Source organism: Otolemur garnettii, unplaced genomic scaffold (assembly GCF_000181295.1).
Source record: "Otolemur garnettii isolate 467f Iridium unplaced genomic scaffold, OtoGar3 scaffold00078, whole genome shotgun sequence".
NCBI classification, from domain to species: domain Eukaryota; kingdom Metazoa; phylum Chordata; class Mammalia; order Primates; family Galagidae; genus Otolemur; species Otolemur garnettii.
In genome coordinates, this window is record NW_003852473.1 from 9,270,404 (window position 1) to 9,291,723 (window position 21,320).

General features: G+C 38.6%; 1 protein-coding gene across 5 annotated transcripts in view; it reads left to right on the forward strand.

The window, feature by feature from the left end:
* The window catches only part of PLD1 (phospholipase D1), a 301,656-nt gene that overhangs the window by 85,886 nt on the left and 194,450 nt on the right, over nt 1-21,320 (forward strand). For all 5 annotated transcript variants that reach the window (XM_023515750.1, XM_003794294.3, XM_012807919.2 and 2 more), the window contains exons 2-8: nt 5,668-5,858; nt 6,092-6,219; nt 8,081-8,226; nt 8,406-8,514; nt 9,833-9,898; nt 18,341-18,399; nt 19,664-19,756. In XM_023515750.1, the coding sequence (XP_023371518.1) occupies nt 5,699-5,858; nt 6,092-6,219; nt 8,081-8,226; nt 8,406-8,514; nt 9,833-9,898; nt 18,341-18,399; nt 19,664-19,756 (761 nt within the window). In that variant the 5' untranslated portion in view covers nt 5,668-5,698. The remainder of the gene's footprint in view (nt 1-5,667; nt 5,859-6,091; nt 6,220-8,080; nt 8,227-8,405; nt 8,515-9,832; nt 9,899-18,340; nt 18,400-19,663; nt 19,757-21,320) is intronic.

A 21,320-nucleotide genomic window follows, 5' to 3' on the forward strand; every position in this document is an offset into this window, starting at 1 on the left:
TATGTTAAGTAGCAGTGGAGACAGTGGGCATCCTTGCCTCATTCCTGGTCTGAGTGGAAATGTTTTCCATTTTACACCATTCAATATGATATTGGCTGTGGGCTTGGTGTAGATGACCTCTATCAATTTAAGAACTGTCCCTTCTATGCCTATTTTCTTAAGAATTATGATCATGAAAGGATGCTGGATATTATCAAAGGCTTTTTCTGTGTCGATTGAGAGAATCATATGGTCCTTGTTTTTTCTTTTATTGATGTGATGTATTATGTTTATAGATTTCCATATGTTGTACCAACCCTGTAACCCTGGAATAAAACCAACTTGATCATGATGTATAATTTTTTTGATGTGTTGTTGAATCCTGTTTGCTAAGATCTTAGTGAATATTTTTGCATCGATATTCATTAATGATATTGGTCTATAATTTTTTTTTGTTGGATCCTTTCCTGGTTTGGGTATCAGGGTGCTATTTGCTTCATAGAATGTGTTTGGAAGTATTCCTTCTTTTTCTATGCTTTGGAAAATGTTGTATAATACAGGTACTAGTTCCTCTTAAAATGTTTGATAGAATTCAGATGTGAAGCCATCTGGTCCTGGACTTTTATTTTTAGGGATATTTTGGATTGATGATGCTATTTCAGTATGCTATTTCTATGCAATAGACATAGGTCTATTTAAGATTGCTAATGCTTTCTGGTTGAGTCTAGGAAGGTGGCATGCTTCCAGGTATTGATCCATTTCCTTCAGATTTTCATATTTCTGGGAATAGAGATTTTTGTAGTAATCATTAGGGATTTTTTGAATTTCTGAAGTGTCTGATTTCTCCTTTATCATTTCTGATAGATGATATTAGAGATTTTGCTTTTCTATTTCTGGTTAGGTTGGCCAGAGGTTTATAAATTTTGTTAATTTTTTCAAAAAACCAACTTTTTGTTTCATTGATCTTCTGAATGATCCTTTTGTTTTCAATTGCATTTAATTCTGCCCTAATTCTGGTTATTTCTTTTATTCTGTTGGGTTTGGGGTTGGAATGTTCTTCCTTTTCCATTTGTCTGAGATGATGCACTAAGTTGTTGGCCTCCTCTCTTTCTGTTTTCTTGATGAAGGCTTCCAATGCTATAAATTTCCCTCTTAGGACTGCCTCTTAAGTATCCCACAGGTTTTGATAATTTGTGTCTTCATTTTCATTTAGTTCCAAAAATTTGGTGATTTCCTTCTTAATCTCGTCTTTGACCCAACTATCATTCAGCCTAAGATTATTTAGCTTCCATGACTTTGTTTGAGTATGGAGATTCTCATTGCTGTTGAGTTCAACTTTTATTCCATGGTGGTCCAAAAAGATACAAGGAATACTTTCTATACTTTTAAATTTACTTAGGTTAGTTAAACTTGTGTCCTAGGATATGGTCTATTTTGGAGGATGACCCATAGGCTGATGAAAAGAATATATATTCAGTTTTATTAGGGTGAAATGTTTTGTAGAGGTCTGTAAAGTCCATTTGTTCTAGGGTCCGGTTTAAGTCTAATATTTCTTTGTTTAGTTTCTTCTTGGAGGATCTATCCAAAACTGTCAAAGGAGTCTTAAAATCTCCAACTATTATAGTGCAAGAAGATATCAAGTTGTTCATATCCATTGGGGTCTGCTTTATGAATTGAGGAGCATTCTGGTAGGGTGCGTAAAATGTTAATCATCGAAATCTCTTCATGTTGGGTGTTTCCCTTGACAAATATGTAGTGACCTTCCTTATCTTTCTTTATCTTTGTTGGTTTAAAGCCAATTATATCTGCTACTAAAATTGCAACCCTTGCTTTTTTCTGGTTTCCATTTGCTTGTATTATACAAGTCCATCCCTTCACCCTGAGTCTATTTTTGTCCTTTAAAGTAAGGTGAGATTCTTGTATACAGGAGATGTCTGGTCTGAGTTTATCCAGTCAGCCAGCCTGTGCCTCTTTAGAGGACAATTTAAACCATTCACATTCATTGAGAGAATTGATAAGCCTGGTTGTGTTTTGGGTGTCATGTTTTTCGGATGTCCAGTAGACATTTTTAATCTTTTCACCACTGTGGAAGTTGGGTTTTGTTCAAAAAAATTCTGGGTGAGTTTACATTGGAGGTAGAGCATTGTGCTGGTCATTGTGGAGGATGGGTCTGAGAATATCCAGGAGAACTGGTTTAGTTATAGCAAAATTCTATGTCATTAAAGTATTTGATTTCTCCATCACAATTGAAACTCAGTTTAGCTGGATAGAGGATCCTGGGCTGGAAATTGTTTTGTCTTAAGAGATTGAAGATTGATGGCCATCTTCTTCTGGTTTGAAACGTTTCAGCTGAGAGATCTGCAGTAATTCTAATATTTCTCCCTTTGTAGGTGATGCTTTTCTTATGTCTGGCTGCTTGCAGGATTTTCTTCTTCATCTTCACTTTGGCAAAGTTAATCACAATGTGTCTAGAAGATGCTTTATTTGGATTGAGTCTTGCTGGGTTTCTGAAACTTTCTGCTATCTGAAGTTTGGAATCTCTTGCAATGTTTGGGAAATTCTCCTCCAACATCTCTTGGAGTAGAGCATCTGTACCTTTAGGGCCATCCTCTTCTCCTTTCAGAATTACTATAAGATGAATGTTTGATCGTTTGGAGTGATCCCACAACTCTCTCAAGGAATGATCAGTTTTTGCTCTCCATTTGTCTGCCTCATTGAGTGTTTGGGAACATTCAAAAGCTTTGTCCTCAGTTTCAGAGATCCTTTCTTCTGCCTGGTCAACTCTATTAGTGAGGGATTCCACTGTATTTTCGAGCTCCTCAACTAACTTTTTCATTTCCTTGAACTCTGCTATCTCTTTTCTCATTATGTCTATATCTTGGGTGACTTGAGACAACTTTAGAACTACTCTTTGGAATTCAATTTCCATCTTTTCTTCCATTCTATTTATCTTATTTGCAATCCATATTCTGAATTCAGTTTCTGACATGCATTTTAAACATTAGCACTTTGTCTGAAAGGAAAGTCATTTTGAGTAATCTTTACTTTTCTTCACTAGCCTAAGAAGGTTGGCAAGGTTAACCATAAATCTGTTTAGTCAATAAAAACTTTTAAAAATTAAAAAGTAATGATATGCTGTAATTTCTTACTTGTTTTTCCTTATCTCATTTCCTCTAAATTTTTCATTACCTTATATTTTAAATACAGGAAAATATGACTCATGGTTGGCATGTAATAACTGTTTATTGAGTAAGAGGAAAGAAATAAATATTTTAATTGTGACAAGAGGCAACACCACCTCTGTGGAGGCTGAATAAACCTTGATTAAATTACTCAGGTCAGAAAACATTCTGCTGCCTACTTCTCTTATGCAGAGCTACTGCAATTCATTTCTTGCGATAAAAGAAGAGTTAAAGTAATTAAATAACAAGGGGAAGCTGAACAATTTTAAGCATCTTTTATTTACAATTAGGATTTTAGTGTTAAAGGGACCTTAGAGATGAAATAGCTCAACCTCCTTAATTTACAGAGGAGGAAACCAAGACCCTGGGAGTTTAAACTGGGCTGGAGGAGGAGTTCATTTATCTGCATTAGAGTTAGCTCTTAAAGGGTCTTGTCCCAGGGTATTTGTTTATCTGCACACTTCCCTCCATTCCAGGGCACTTATGTATCCACAAAAAATAGATGCCAAGATAAAGCCTGTGGCTGAGAACATGGGCCTTTGGGTTGGAGAAACCTGACCACGCTCCCCACCACTAAATGTGTCACTTTCTACTGATTGTCCAAAGTACTAGTCACTTTACTTAATCTTTCTGGGCCTCAGTTTCCTTACCTATAAAGAGGGGATGACAAACACTTGCATATTCAAGATAGAAACAACCAATCTTCATAGTTTATTATTGATGGTTGGTGGGATGATATAGTTAAAGGATTACCACCAGCCAGTGCACACTAAGCTAACAGGTGCCCATCAACTATGATTATACTACAAATTAGAAGTGGGAAAAGGTACAGGCAAAGATAGTCCTGTATTTTGCTAACAATAGGTCACAGATTTGGCTCTATGCTTGTTTACAGCCAACACTGAGGTAAAAACATGATCGATCACACTGTTAATAGGAAACTTTGGTGTATTGATTACATGCATCTGGCTATCCAGGACCACCTCCTTCATTCCTATCTTTGAATTTTCAAACAAAGTCTCCATTTATCAGACAGAGCAGTGTGGGTTTTAGAGACATTGTGATACAGAAAGGGCCACCAGGTTTACCTGAGACTCAGCATTTCCCTCCCAGCCACCCAGCTTTTTGATGGCACCTGTGGGAGAGACTCAGCTAAGTGTTTTCCCTCAGAATATCCAATCTCAGGAAGCTCAAGGTTTTGGAAGAAAACAGGGGTGAGTTTGGGGTTATGCAGCTTATCTGTCTTTGCATTTTCATTCATTCCATCTCACATCTGGTGGATGCTCAGTAGACAGTTGTGATTCATAGTTACACATCAACAAGTGCCAGAGAGTTACTGGTACAGAGTCCTTTGGTTTTAAGCCCTGGCTGTAATGGAGAGATTATTTCTACATCAGGCAATATAGACTTTTCATCCAAGTCAAAGCTTAAATGTTGGTATTTTATATGAGAAATGGAATCTATATGAACTCTTCTGCCCTGGATACTGATGTGCAGTGACTTACATTATTGAATGTTAGGATGAAATAAAACCAATTTCTTTAAAAAGAAGTAGTAGTATAATTCTGGCATCTCAGGTATCTTTCAGAACAGGCATATTAATCCTGTTAATCATTTCCTTTGAAGACACGTATATCATTTGTAGTCATGGCTGAGCTCTCATTTTCCAAAGAGATAATATGCACCTTGCTTGGAATACCATCTACAGAGAAAATATAGAAAGGTTATGCTTTCATTAGTATATTTCTAAATCTGCATATTGAGATATGTGAAATATCCTAAATTTTCTTTAGGAAATATGTAGAGTTGCTTATTTTATGTCGTATTTTGCCTTTATCTATATTTGTTACAGCTAAGAATCAGTTTCCTTCTCTGAATAACCATTCCTAAACCAACCACCCTTAAATCTCAGCTCATATAAATGAGGAGAGAGAAATGTTGTCATTTATTCCCTATGGTATTTCTTTTCTTTCTTGTTTTCAATTAAGTGCTTTATTCTATTTTCATTTATAAGCTGGGGAGTCCTGTAAATGTTAAATAGGAACATCAGTTAAAACATTGTTTTGGCTGTGCACTGTGGCTGTAATTCCAGCACTCTGGGAGGCTAAGGCAGGAGGATCTCTTGAGCTTAGGAGTTCCAGTCCAGCCTGAGAAAGAGTGGGAGGATGTCTTGAGCTCAGGAGTTTGAGACCAGCCTGAGTAAGAGTGAGAACCGATCTCTACAAAAATTAGAAAAACTAGCTGGGTGTTTTGGGTATAGTCTCAGTTACTTGGGAAGCTGAGGCAGGAAAACAGCTTGACCCTAGGAATTTGAGGTTGTTGTGCACCACCACTGTACTGCAGCCTGGGTAACAGAGCAAGGCCTCGTCTAAGAGGTTATTTGGGATAACTGAGGCTCACCCAGAGCTAGTTCACTTGCTTCTGTCTGCTGCTTCTAAGCCAATATTCAAATTGTGTTTTATTTGACCAAAAAAAGAGGCTTTGTAACCCTTTTCTTCTTTTCCAGCCCTTCTGTTTTTGCTCTACCCGAAGCTAAGATGTCACTGAGAAACAAGCCAAGGGTCAATACTTCTGCACTGCAAAGAATTGCTGCTGATATGAGTGACCTGATAGGAAGCTTGGACTCACGGGAGCTCCACTTTGAGGGCGAGGAGGTGGAATATGATGCATCTTCTGGGGACCCCAGGGCACAGGAAGGTAAAGACTGGTGATCTGAGGAGGAAGAAAACAGTTTATCAGGGCCGGCTGGTAGAGCACAGATTTGATATAACCAGGAAATGATGGGCTTTCCTTACAGATATTGTATCATAACACTGGGGTGAGGTAGTTTCATAAGAGCCCTACTTGTCCTACAGTCTCTCAAAATGCCTGTTAAAGGCAAGTTATGCTAATATTACATGTTGTAATAACTTTGCTTACTTATTTTTCAGAGTATATCCCTTTCTCTGCTGTTTATAACACCCAGGGATTTAAGGAACCCAACATACAGACGTATCTCTCCGGCTGTCCAATAAAGGCACAAGTTCTGGAAGTGGAGCGTTTCACGTCCACGACAAGGGTCTGAGTCTGCGGCCTCTGCTTTTATTTGTCAGGGATTATGGATTGTGCATTGCTGTATTCCCTTCTTGGGTTTTGTTTGTTTATTTCTCTGTCACTTCTAAGTCCTTATCGCCTCCCAGGCCTTGCTTCTTTCCATTTAATCTTTATTCTCAGACTCCTCATCTTCTATCCTGGATAATACTCTTTCCTTTTAAATACATTTAAGGCAATTTCAGTTTAATAAGTTGCAAAGAGCCTCTCCTAATCTCTCTCTCTCGCTGATTTTCTGTTCCATGTTCCAGCGTTCTTAAGCATGTTCATCCTGCCTAGAATGGCAGGTACAAGTCTAGGGACAGTTCAGTTTTTCTAACTCTTGTTTAGCAAGAAAATGTTAGTGTTACCTGGCTCCTAATAGAAAAAAAAGAAAGAAAGAAAGAAAAAGCAAAAGCCAGGCTGCTGTCTTGGCCCGCACCATCACCTGAGAGAACTGCTGGCATGCTCTGCCTCTCTCACTTTGGGCCCCAGCCTTTAGTCCTCATCCAAATATTTTTTCCACTGAACACTGAAAGGGCTTTCGAGTAAACTCTCCAACAAGCACAGCCATGCCCTCTGCAATGGACTGGAGTAGGAGAAGCTGTTGGGTAGTTGCCTTTGCTCTGCCCCTGCCTGGATTTTGCACTTGTCAGTTCTGGAGGTGGGAATGTTGCTGCAGTGTGGTGGCCTGTGTCCCTTTAGGGTAGGCTCTAGCCTGGCTGAATGAGGCCACTGCTGGCCTCTGCCTCAGGGGAAACGTGGTTAATGACCTCCTGCCTTCCTTTCTGCTTTGCCGCCTTGTCCTGTGGAGGGTGGCCTGTGTGGCCCTGTTTTACTGATGGCTTTGCATGGGGCTGTGTCCTGCCCTTCCCATGCAGGCACTGACTCCTAGTCACACCCACCTTGGTGGGTGGCCTTTGTTTTCGTCTTTTTCTAAGAGTTGTGTCTACCATACACCACTGAGCACAACTCAGCCAGAAAGGTCTTTAAAGTGACCTCTGTCTTCTTATTTTGCCACCCAGGTTTTAGATGGAGAGGTAGAAAGGTGTGAGGTTAAATGCATGGACTACAGAACATGACACTGTGGTTTAATTATTATCTTTGCCTTGTGATCTTGAGCAAGTTACTTAACCCCTCTGATTCTCAGCTTCCTTATCTGAATAATGAGTATAATAGTGCTTACCTGATAGGTTTGTTATGGAGGATTTAATAATAATAGTAAGTAGTGGTATATTGTATAGATATGTACTATGAGGATTTGATAGAAACATGGAGCATCACATTACACAAGTGTGCTCTGCAACACTAACACCGCCCAGTGCCTCAGGTTAGGGGCTGGTGTATGGCGAGGCAGGACCTTGAAATGGTACGAAAGTAGAGACATGGAAGGGAGGAGGCATGGCATGCTGTTTGTGGAGGACAAAAGGGCCAACATGGTGTTCCCAGCATCCCTTACCTCCTGCTGCTCTGTGATTCCCCATCAATTGCCTGTTTACTCCTTGTGTTTGTGGACTGGACCCTGAAGGCTAATTAGGGTCTCCACTCACTGTCTCCTTAGCCTGGTTTCTAGTTTCAGGTGTGTGTGTGGGGGAGTGTTTTGGAGGGATAGGCTTTGTAGTAGTTTGTCTGATGTGATTCAAAGTTTGTCTTATGTAATTTATCCTCTTAAAAGGATATTATTTCTGTAATCAGGTGTTTCTGAAAAAAATTGCTTCAGTACTTACATAAAATGAGTAAGCTAGACTTAAATATACTTCTGTGTTGCTGATTAATTAACTTGTTCATCGAGAGCTTTGGAATTTTTGTAGTAATCTAAAGTATCCACTGTTTTTTATTTATCACTGTAGGTACCAAGTATCAATCTTTACACCATTGAATTAACACATGGGGAATTTACATGGCAAGTTAAGAGGAAATTCAAGCACTTTCAAGAATTTCACAGAGAGCTGCTTAAGTACAAAGCGTTTATCCGAATTCCCCTTCCCACGAGAAGGTAACCATTTCAGAATTAACGTAGTGTTATTGTAATAGACGGTGTGTTTCATTCATGGTATAGTCTAGTCCATTGTTGGCGAGTATTTTTAATTAAATGGGCTCTTTTAAATATAAGGCATATCATGGAAGATGTTACAAGAATCATATTCAAGGAATATTCTAATATGTTTGTTTTAGACACACATTCAGAAGACAGAATGTTAAAGGGGAGGAACCCCGGGAGATGCCCAGTTTGCCTCGTTCATCTGAAAACAGGATCAGGGAAGAACAGTTCTTTGGTAGGAGGGTAAGTCTTCTCCCTCCTCTTCTGCTGTGCAGTGACTTTGCAGCTCTGGGGAGCCATGTCCTCTGTCGGCAATGAAGGGGATCCGGCTGCCACTTCTTCGCACTACTCAGGCATCAGGCTGTTTAGCTTTCCTGGAACTTGTTAGGCATCCTCTTCTTCCCCAAGCCACTGAGAGATGGCATTTCTCTAGGAGAGGAAGAGTGTTCTTTGTGAGAACTTAGGTTATGAAGAAGCTGCCTTCTTGCTGAAACCTTTCTGGGCTTGTTGTGAGTCAAAGATTGAATTCATGTTGTGGGCATCGAGATCTTTCTTTAAAACATGCATTTCCATATATTTGCTTTAGTATTTGTAGGGTTTTGTGTTGAATATATGTAAAATCCCATTCCTAGACTGTGCATGGGCAGTCATGTGGGGGACACAGCACTAGGACAGAAGGCATGAGGGGGTGGGGGACACAGATCTGTCTGCTCTGCTTCAGTAACAGGAGCTAGGTTGGGTGGAAATTTTTTTATTTTTACTAGAAAATTAAGAAGTAATTTGTTAATTTTTGTCATTTCTATTTTGTAATCTGAAACTTTCATGCTCCAGAGGGCATGTTTGACATCTTCTCTGTGGCTGTCATCTTTTTTCAAAGTCTTTTCAGGGGTTTGGAAGAAATATTTTCCATAATATTTGAACGTATGAAATGATACAGTTTGGGTCACTGTGTACAGGGATATTGTTGTGCTGGGAATGAGTATGGCTGTTACAGCAGTGAGTCAGCAAAGGGAAGCTGACATCAGGGTCCACACGATGCTTCTGTTGCTCTGCAGCCCCAGCCCTGTACTCCTCCTCCACTTCAACATATTTAATATCTGATACATTTTACTAGAAAATTTTGTACCTTTAATCCTTCCCTCTTTTTCCTGAAAAGCTGTTTATAAAATTAGTGTACCTGCCAGTAAATTTGACGTTAGAATAGAAAAAATTATAAGATTTTTACAAAATCAACAAATGCTTTAAAACTACCTGCTATGGGCAAATCTGGCTCTAACAGATGGAAGATTAAAAGAATATAAAGCTCCAGGCTTGTTAGCAGTTCTTTGTACCCAACCATGTGCAAAGTTAAATATCAAGAAGAGATTTAAATAACTGCAAGAGAACTATGGAAATCACACCCTAAGACTATTCAGGATTCCTTTCCTAGTGACCATATCAATCAATAATTAAAAAACTTACAGAAGTGAAGATGAAGTGATGATCTCATTAATATCATTACTATTTAAGTTTTTTAATACATTGACCATATTAACTGTTTTCTAAAATATTTGCATTACAGAAACAACTAGAAGATTACTTGACAAAGATCCTAAAAATGCCCATGTATAGAAACTATCATGCCACAGTAAGTACTCGGGAGGGATTTGACTGTGAAGTGATCTGTAATGTAGTGAACTGGCAGCTAATTTTGGATCATTTTATTAACATAAGTGATTGTATCCACATCTCGAATTAAAATAAATTAAATGAATACAAAATTGATTTTCCAGCAAGGAATCAGTTATGGTGATATGATTCTATTTTACAATTTTTGAATTTATACCATTGTCTATGATGGCAGATTTAAATGAATTTCAAATCTCCTTATAGGTTAGATTATCTAGAAATCAGCCCTCTTCTCCCTTCTGGCTTCCAGAATAATGCCAAAAAAGCATTTCTAGATTCAAAGAACAATGTTGAGCAGTAAGTTATAAAAATAGTTTGGAGAGAGTTGAACGCCTAAGGGATGTGTGGCAAGTGGTTGCCATCTGACTGGCCTGTGATGCCAGTAAAAGGCTTGGGTTTTTTTAAATTGTTTTTTTTTTTTGTCTTTTTTGACAGTGTCTTGCTCTGTTGCCTAGGGTAGTGGTGTCCTCATAGCTCACTGCAACCTCAAATTCCTGGGCTCCAGGAATTCTCCTAAGCCCTGTTCTTTCCTTTTCTTTCTTTCTTTCTTTCTTTCTTTCTTTTTTTTTTTTTTGGACACAGAGTCTCTCTATGTCACTCTCCGTAGAGTGCTGTGGGGTCACAGCTCACAGCAACCTCCAACTCTTGGGCTTAAGCTATTCTCTTGCCTCAGCCTCCCAAGTAGCTGGGACTATATGCTCCCACCACAGTGCCCTGCTATTTTATTGTTGCATTTGTTTATTTGGCCTGGGCCAGGGGGTTCCAACCCACCATTCTTGGCGTATGTGGCTGGCACCATAACTACTGTGCTATAGGCACTGAGCCTAAGCCCTGTATTTTCATGTGAAAGTGAGGAGCATGGGAAAATCTAGGGAAAAGAAAAACTTTGAGAAATCTGAGACAAGAGAAAAGAGGTGACAGGGTTTAGAAGCAGCCGCAGAGATTAAGCTTGGGAGGAAGGCAGCTGGAAAGCAGGAAGGTGTGGACTCTGCAGTGTCAGCAGTGTTCTGCCCTATTTCCTCCTAGAGGCCTTTGAATGAAGGAGTGGTGGGTGGGGACTGTTTTTAAAGGGTTAGTCTTCAATTATCCAGAGGGCTGGGTAACTGAGAATGCACCAGTTCAGGGGTTTCCAGCCTGTAGCCCCATGGGTGGCCTGCCAGGCTGACGTTGCCAGGATTTTTTTTTTTTGCTTATCTGTAGTGTTGGATATTAGGAAGTGTAGATACTTTTTTTTTGTTAGTGAATGTTTGTGTTTGTGTATTTAATATGTGACCCAAAGCAATTCTTCTTATTCTAACGTTCAGCAGAGAAAAAAGAAAGGTTGGCTGTACTAGATTAGTATGTTTGTGTCTGTGTTCGTGTAGCTGGTGTCCCAGGTTTCCTCAGTGTGTGTGCAGAGCTCGGGAGCTGGTACAGCTGTGACCTGGAGAGAGGGCAGCACATGAACACATGGAGGGAGATGGAGACCTCAGGGCCCTGGTTGTGCTGGGTCTGTTGCCCCGCAGCACTATTAATATCTGGCAGCAGGTCCAGATGTGCCTCTGGCCAGCCCCCTCACACACAGCTGACCTGTGTCCGGCTGATACCCACCTTCCTCTGGCCGGCCCCCTCACACACAGCTGACCTGCGTCCGGCTGATACCCACCTTCCTCTGGCCGGCCCCCTCATACACAGCTGACCTGCATCTGCTGATGCCTGCCTTCTGCAGCAGCATGTGTTGAAGGGTCATTCAAGGGACTCAAAGGACCTTCAGTGGCTTCATAATCTTAAAAAGAAGTTTTCTCAGAATACCAGGAATTTTGGTTCAAGAGGATCTCAAGAGAAGGATGACCGGAGGTGTTTCCTCCCTTCTAGGATGCAGGAACTCACGTCCTGTGGACGTGACTTGCTGACGAAGGATGTTACTGCTGGTAGTTTTTAAAATGCTGCCTCCTGTCAGAGGAGCTAATATTTATGGAGGGCTTAGGTCTATGCTTGGCACACAGTGCTACGTGATGTTTTCTTTAGTTACTGTAGTTAGTAATGCTATTACAATTCCTAAATGCGTGCCTTTTTTTTTTTTTTTTTGAGACAGGGTTAGAATGTAATGGCATCATCACAGCTCACAGCAACCTCAAACTCTTGGCCCAAGCGATCCTTCTGTCTCAACCTCCCAAGTATCTGGGACTACAGGTGCCTGCCATCACACCCAGCTATATTTTCTCTTTTTTGAAGAGACTGGGCTTTGTTATGTTGCTCAGACTGGTATCAAACTCCAGCCTTAAGTGATCTTCCCATCCCAACTTCCCAAAGTGCTGGGATTATAAGCATGAGCCACCATGCCTGGGCCAGACATATATTTTTAGTAGAAAACATTTAATCTTTTTCTGAAAATTTTCTAATTTTTATTAATAATTAAGCATTTTAATTATGTAGCTGAATTTAACATTATAGGACAATAATCTATTAGCAAAAAACCAGCTACCTTGGCCAGGTGTGGTGGTTCATGCCTGTAGCCTCTAGCACTCTGGGAGGCTAAGATGGGAGGATTGCCTGAGTTCATGAGTTGAGACCAGCCTAAACAAGAGTGAGACGTTGCCTCTCTACTAAAAATAGAAAAATTAGCAGGGTGTGATGGCAGGGGCTTGTAGTCCCAGCTGTGGGGCTGGCTGAGGCAGGATTGCTTGAATCCAAGAGTTTCAGGCAGCTGTGAAGTAGGCTGACAGCAGGGCACTGCTCTAGCTCGGGGCAACAGAGTGAGACGCTTGTCTCAAAAAAAGAAAAATAGCTACCTTATGTATTTTATTCTCAGAATATTGAGATGGTAGCAATGGGACTATAATAAAAGAAACACTTTAAAATTAACCCCAAATACCAATAATAAAAGCAAATGATATTCTTTACTCCTGACAGCAGATGACAAAAAAAACAAATTTCTTAAAAAGAAAAACAAAAATGCTGCCTCCTGAAATCCAACATGCTATTTTCTTTAATAGAGAATGATTTAAATGTGATTTAAAATGATTTAATGTGTTCTAGTACACATAAGCAATAATTATCATTCTCTTTTACTTTCCTTCCTTCCTGTGACTTGACTTTTATTATTTTGGCTTTAGAACAATACTTGGGGAGTTTACGCTTTGCTTTCCCTGTACACTATTACATTTTGTAGTTTAATGTTGACTAAAGAATGGTTACATTATTAAAATGGTCACAATGTTAAAATTACATTGCCAGTCATAAAAATATTTTCAAAGTTAAGCCATATTGTATTTGGAAATTCCCAGCTTCCTTATAAATATTTCCTTTGGACAGGAAAGCCTCATTAGCAACTGCCTGAATAGATTATTCTCCTCATTTTTGATGGCTACTGAGATCTCTAAAAAGCTGAATTCTCCACTGATTCAAGCATAAGATACAAATTGATACATATTAATTCTCTAACATTATTTTTCCTTTAATACTAAAAGTACTTGATCTCATGTTTGTGAAATTAGATTGGCATCTGTGTATTTTCTTCAATAATGGTCAGAAATATTAAAAATCCCATCTGTAAGAGGCCTATTAAGAAGTTATTTTTACATAGGCACAGTTCATACATTTATACTTTATAATTATAAACCAACCCTATTTTTCTTGAACAGGTAGAATCACTGATCATAGGTCAAGGGTCTGGATAGGATGTGACCTTAATCTCTGTGGGACCATCCAGATCTGTACTTGGAATATATACTTTTACCAAACAGCTCAGGTGGTTCTTACTATTAAGAGAGTATGAGAAATGTTATGGTCAGCTTAGAGATGCCGGTAAAGCTTGACCACTTTAAAAAGTGGAGATGGATTTTATTATTGCAGTATTTGTTCTTGGAAGGAGTTGGGTTTAGACTTCAAAGCACAGACTGCTTGTTTTTCTCAAATGACTTTTTAAAAATTAAATCATAGCTGTGTACATTAATACAGTCATGGGGTACAGTGTGCTGTTTTTATGTACAATTTGAAAAATTTTCATCAAACTGGTTAACATAGCCTTCATGTCATTTTCTTAGTTATTGTGTTAAGGCATTTATATTCTATTTTTAGAAAGATTCACATGTACCCTTGTAAGATAAACCATTAGACATGAACAGTTCTCTCCTCTCACTTTTCTGTTGTCTTTAGTGGGGTTTGTACTCAGACAGCTATCTTTTCTTCCAGGATTACAAAGACTTCCTCTGTTTTTAATTCCTTTTTTCTTTCTTGTGGTTCTGAGAGTATCCAGGTGCTTTAGTGTATCTAGCATCAGACAGTTTCTTCAGTGATTATTAATAACTCATTCAGTTTTCTTTGCTTCTTTGTAAAATTGAGGCAAATGTATTTCACCTTTTTCCTCTAAGCATAAATATGTAAAAGAAATAGCAATATCTGAGTTGTATAAAAATATAAATAATCTAAAATAGGAATTATGTTTGTTTTCTGAAATTGAATTAGTTCTGGCTGCAGTAAAGAACCCACCAGTGAGGCATTTTAATTAGTAACTGGAAAATGCTTATCCTTCAGGGAATTGAAAGGAAGAGAAATGAGTAATAGTAAATATACATTTTTTTCTTACTTAGGATTAATATCTAGAAGTGGAACAAAATGCAAAATGTCCAAGAGAAGGGCTGTAAGCTGATAGGATCATATCCCTGATTTGAAGTAAATAATTTAACTCCCTCTGATGACCCCCATTCCTTCTTCCAGCTTGAAATAAATCTTAGATACAGCATCCTATGCATTAAGGATAGTGAGTTTGCCTCACCCTTGTTTTGTGGGATGAAAAATTTAGGATTTGTAAACATATTTAAGTTCTTTTGAATTTTAAAGATCTACTTTCCCTAAATAACCCTAAAAAAGTGAAAGAAATGCAGTTCAGTGCCTGTAGCTCAAGTAGCTTAAGGCGCCAGCCACATACCCCAGAGCTGGCAGTTCAAATCCAGCCTGGGCCTGCCAAACAACAATGACAACTACAACCAAGAAATAGCTGGGCATTGTGGTGGGCACCTGTGGTCTCAGCTACTTGGGAGGCTGAGGCAAGAGAATTGCTTGAGCCCAGGTGTTGGAGGTTGCTGTGAGCTGTGATGCCACAGCACTCTACCTAGGGTGACAGCTTGAGGCTCTGTCTCAAAAAAAAAAAAAAAATGAAAGAAATGCAATCATTTAATTCAACCTCCCAGGAACTGACAGCTCTGAGATATTTGTAACTTTTTAAATAAAGTTAATAATTAGATATATCCAATCAAATATAAAACTTTGAAGGAAAACTTTTGTTTTCTCTCATTTTGTATGTGTAGATGAAATGTCTGCTCCTTGATGATGAGCAACTAGGAAGTGGTCACCTCTGGCAGCGCTATGACTCTGTGACCACCTTCCCTTGTGGCTGCTGTGGGTCTTCCCACAGAACTTTGCTGAGATGCATGTCTCCATGCTGTCTCCCCTCTACTTCCTGAGGGTGGGAGACTATCTTTTTTGTATTTATTCTGCTGTCAGTGCTGTTGGTGACATAGTCACATAGTCTAAAAACCACTGGAACGTCTGAAATTACAGAGAGCTGCTTTAAAATATCTGTATATTGGGAACAATAGAGTGTTTAACTTTAGTCTAATTGTTTCAGGAATTACTGAGGTAAAACTCCCGCACACCCTTAGCCTTGCATAATGTTGATTTGCTTTCCCTCCAACCCTCGCTGGTTAGAATATGCAAGGAATTTAGTTCAACTAAGATAAATACTGACTGTCTTTTTAAAAAAAAATTATTATTTATTTATTTTTATTGTTAGGGATTTTTTGAGGGTGCAAAGAATTAGGTTGGACTGATTGCATTTGTAGGTAAAGTCCCTCTTATAATTGTATCTATCTTTTTATTTTTGCAGCTTAGATGTGAGGCGTTGACTTGGTCTCCCTTTGTACTGAATCACTGTTTTGTTACTTAGGTCTTCCTGGAGAGTTTGGCTTCTCTGAACCAGGGATTGGCAAATAGGCAACTCTAATCGATTGGCTGCTTTTATATGTTCTGTGAACTAAGACTAGTTTTTACAATTTTACGTGGTTGAAAACATCATAATAAGAATAATATTTTGTGATAGATGAAAATTAGAATATATTCACATTGTGCCCCTAAACGTGGTTTTACTGGAGTGCAGCCATACTCCTTCATTTCTATGTGTCTGTGGCTGTTTTCATGCTGTAACAGTAGGGCTAGTTGTAACAGATACTGTCTGGCCTATAAAAGCCCAAAATATTTATTGTCTGACTCTTTGCAGAGAACTTTTACTTATCCCTGCTCAGTTTCTTCTTGTGTAGAAAAAATAAAATAGCAGCTGCTTCAAAGGAGTTTCAGAGAATTCATGAAAAATGCTTGGCCTGTAGCCAGGAGTGTTGTTATTATAATATTTATAGTTTTTAATCTTCTAGTGATTTATACAGTTAAGATCAACCTAAAATTCTCTTCCTTTTCAACTCATTAAAAATAATTATTTCTGGGCGGCACCTGTGGCTCAGTGAGTAGGGCACTGGCCCTATATACTGAGGGCGGTGGGTTCAAACCTGGCCCTGGCAGAACTGCAAAAAAAAAAAAAAGAAAAAATAGCCAGGTGTTGTGGCAGGTGCCTGTAGTCCCAGCTACTGGGGAGGCTGAGGCAAGAGAATAGCCTAAGCCCAAGAACTGGAGGTTGCTGTGAGCTGTGTTGCCACAGTACTCTACTGAGGGTGATAAAGTGAGACTATCTCTACAAAAAAAAAAAAAAGAAAATATTTGTTATACATGATGTTCAAAGACCTCCTCAGTCTATTTTCTTTTCATTTTTTTATTAAGTCATTTGTACATAGATCATAAATACATTTATGCCATTATAGGATTCAATGTGTTGATTATTTGTATAAATTGGAATGCTTACATCCTACTAAACAATATAGCTTCACTACTTTTACCCAATTACAGGATTAAGACATTTATGCTCTACACCTGATAGATCCAACTTGTACTTGCAATATGCTCCATAGGTGTGGTCCCCTACCAACCCTCCCTCTATCGGCCCACCCTCCTCCTTTCCCCTTTCCCTCCCCTTCCCTCCTTCATCCTAGGCTATAGTTATGTTTCATTTTTCACATGCATGTGTGAGTGATTATAAATTGGTTTCACAGTAGTACTGAGTACTTTGAATATATATTTTTTCCATTCCTGAGATACTTTACTAAGAAGGATATTTTCCAGCTCCATCCATGTAAACATAAAAGAGATAAAGTCTTCGTTTTTTTTTTTTAATGCTGCATAGTATTCCATGGTATACATATACCACAATTTATTAATCCATTCATGGGTTGATGGGCACTTGGGCTTGTTCCATGACTTGGCAATAATGAATTGAGCTACAATGAATAATCTGGTGCATATATCTTTATTGCTAAATTATTTTTGGTCCTTTGGATATACACCTAGAAGAGGAATTGCAGGATCAAACAGCGGGTCTATATTTAGATCCCTGAGTGTTCTCCAAACTTCCTTCCAAAAGGAACGTACTAGCTTGCATTCCTACCAGCAGTGCAGAAGTGTTCCCTTTTCTCCACATCAGCGCCAACATCTGTAGTTTGGGGATTTTGTGATGTGGGCTACTCTTACTGGAGTTAGATGGTATCTCAGAGTAGTTTTGGTTTGCATTTCTCTGATGATTAATGATCAAAAATACATTACTGGGATCTGATCAAATTAAAAAGCTTCTGCACTGCCAAGAACACACTAAGTAAAGCAAATAGAAAGCCCTCAGAATGGGAGAGGATTTTTGCAAGTTATATATCTAACAAAGGTCTAATAACCAGAATCCACAGAGAACTCAAACTAATTACTTAAAAAAAACCCCAAAAACAAGTGATCCCATTTCATTGTGGGCAAGAGACATAACCAGAAACTTCTCTGAAGAAGATAGGCGCATGGTCTACAGACACATGAAAAAATGCTCAGTTACTTTTCAAGCTGCATTGCACTTAATTTCCATTACCCTCCTTCATCTTACTTACTGTAGTCCAACTGAATGCCCTTTGCTTTCTTAGACTGTCTATTCTATTCCTCTTTTATCTCTCTTCTTGAATTATTTTATTATTGCTGTGTATACTATGCCACACAACCCCTTCCCTTACAACAAAAGCAGACACAAAAGAATATTGGGAATAACCTCTCTTTGCACCCTTCTTCTTTCTGCATCTCAGAGCTCGCATCACTCCCTTTGGCGTGCCATAATTATTTACATGCTTCTGACGTGCACTCTTTCAGGGAAGGGCCATCATTACTGATCTGTGTAGTAAGCAGGGTACACCAGTGTTGACATGTAACTGTACTTAACAGATTTTTTAAGCAAATGTTTTAGTTTTCTCCTTTCTATAGTTGGATTTGGATTTTTTTTTTCTCTTTTCAGACAGAATTCCTTGATATAAGCCAATTGTCTTTCATCCATGATTTGGGACCAAAGGGCATGTAAGTTCCAAGGAAACATTAAAGAGAAATGTGAAAACCTGATCAGCATTAACATGTGATTTGGGAGCATGTCCTAGTGATGGGCCTCCCTGGCTTTGCTACCAGTTTCTCTTCTCCCTCATAGAGTCAGAGCAACTGAGGGGATCTGTCTGCATGAAACAGAGCATCTTCTACAATAAGCAGTGGTGGCAGCTGCTCCCTGGCTCAGTTGTGTGCTTGCTGCACAGGTCCCTCTAATCCAATATCCATAGCAAGTATGGTGTGAGACAAATGCATTAAAATCAGATATATAAGATCCCTTCTTCTTATCACTTATGAAAGTTAACTGTTTATCATTTATTTTGATGACTATTTAAAAATGATACTGTGTGAAATATATGTTGAGGAACCCCTAGAAATTTACTTAATCATTATTTTCCATCACAGTTTTAGAGGTTGATAATATAAAGAGTTTAACTTTTACATTTTTTGTTCTCTTTGTTTTATAAGGGCATTGACTAAAAAAAAATTTTTTTTTGAGACAGTATACTGTGTTGCCCAGTCTAGAGTGATGTGACCTTAGCCTTGCTAATAGCAACCTCAAACTCTTGGGCTCAAGTGATCCTTCTGCCTCAGCCTCCCTATCAGCTAGGACTACAAGTGCCTGCCACAATGCCTGGCTAGTTCTTTCTACTTTCAGTAGAGATGGGGTCTCGCTTTTGCTCTGGCTGGCTCAAAGGATCCACCAGCCTCGGCATTCCAGAGTGCTGGGATTAAAGCATGAGCCACTGCACCTGGCCTGTTCTTTAAGAGCATCAATAGTACTTGTTTCAAAAAGATTATCTTTTGTTATGCCATTTTTATTCCTTCTCCTTGTCCTATCTTTTGAAATCAAGATGTTACCATCTTCAAGGCCAGTGGCTTTGTTCTGGTTGCTAGAACTGTCTGTAAAGGCTGTGGCAGTGCCCATAGCATCTCAATAGCAGCTGAGCCGTGTCCCTGCAGATGTATGGAAACACATGGGGTCTTTTTCGGGTTGCCATAGTGACTGGAGGGAACACAGCAATTAGAGCCGGACCCAGGATGCCCAAGGTCCTGCACTGTACACAACAGAACTGTCCTGCTCCAGATGCCAAGATGTTCTAAGATGAGTTGCTGGAGTAGGTGAGGGTGCAAAAGAGATAGTGGGAATGACAGGGTTTATCAGTCACAAGTTGTGAGGCTGTACAAACAAAGTGAGACTTGGAAATTTGAAGATGATAGGTTAATTTGATGTCTCTTTCAGAGAAGGTATGATAATGAAAAGATCCGGGGGACACAGAATACCAGGCTTAAATTGCTGTGGTCAGGGAAGAGCCTGCTACAGATGGTCAAAAAGGTAGGACTTAATGACTTTGTGCATTTGTTTGTTTTGATAAACTGGGTATTTGGGAGAGTTTTACATAACAGTTTTTCAAAATTATAAATCTTTGAAATCCATGATAGAGAAAAATTTTATTTTAAAATCCAAGTTCTAGTATCCATTTATGTACAGTAATCTATCTAAGACTGGACTTGCAGACAGCATGTACAAATTATAGACATAGAAACCCAGTGGCAAAAAAAGATGGACAAATGGCCAATTGGCATACAAAAAGATGCTTGCCCTCACTAGTCATTAGGGAAATACAAATGAAATCCACTAGGATATAAGTTTATACCACAAGGATGGCTATAATATAAAAGATGGACAATAATAAATGTTGGAAATTGGAACCTCAGATATTGCTGGTAAAATGTAAAATGGTGTGGCTACTTTGGAAAATACCCTGGCAGTTCTTTATAATGTTAAACATGGAGTTATCATTTGCTCCAGCAATTCTACACTAAGTACACACCCGGGAGAACTGAAAAAATATGTCCACACCACAGCTTGTGCATAGGAAACAACTGGAATGCTCACTGAGTGATGAATAGATAAATGAAATCTATTATATCCATACAGTAAAATATTATTCAGCCATAAAAGGGAGAAGAATACTGATGGGTGTGGAGTTTCTTTCTGGGGGGTGAAAATGTTCTGAAATTAGATTGCAGTGATGGTTGCACAACTCTGAATATCCTAGAAACCATTGAATTGAATACTTTAACAGGTAAGTTGTGAGGTATGTAAATTGTATCTGAATAAAATTTTAAAATCTAAATTAAAAAGGGGATGAAGTACTGATACGTGCTATAATATGGATAAACTTTGAAAACATTATAAATTTTAAAAAGTCAGGAACAAAAAACTATATAATATATGGCTCCATTTATATTAATTTGTCCAGAGTAGACAAATCTGTAGAGACGGAAATAGATAAGGGGTTCCCAGGGCATAGGAGGAGGTTTCTTTTTGTTAATTTAATTCTGCTAGTGGGCATAGTATTGCTTTTTTGAGTATTGACAATATTCTCGAACTGTTAGGGATAGTTGTAATGGTTATACAACTTTATTATGAGTATAATAAAAACCATTGAACTAGACACTTCAAAAAACTAAAAGACAAGTAAAATTGGGCAGATTTCAGGGATAATTTTAGAGTTGCGTTTGTGAAAAATGTATGTCATGGCAAGTGTGTATAGACACCAAACCTTGTATCATATGTCTCACCCAACTAAAGAAAGGCTCCTTAAGGAGCTGTGTTCTTGTCTGATCCTTACCTATGTCTTCCAAGTCTTGTGCATGGTAAATAGTAACTGTTGTAATAATAAGGTGCTGGGATTTGGAAAAACCGTTAAAACACTATTAAGAAATCTACATGTAATATTTCCCCTAACTTGAAAATAAGTAAGTTTATATGAAAAGAAATAGCTGAAAATGTTAACAAATGGAAAAACATACCATGCTTATGGCTGGGAAGAATCAACATTGTTAAAATGTCAATACTACCCAAAGCAATATATAATTTTAATGCAATCCCC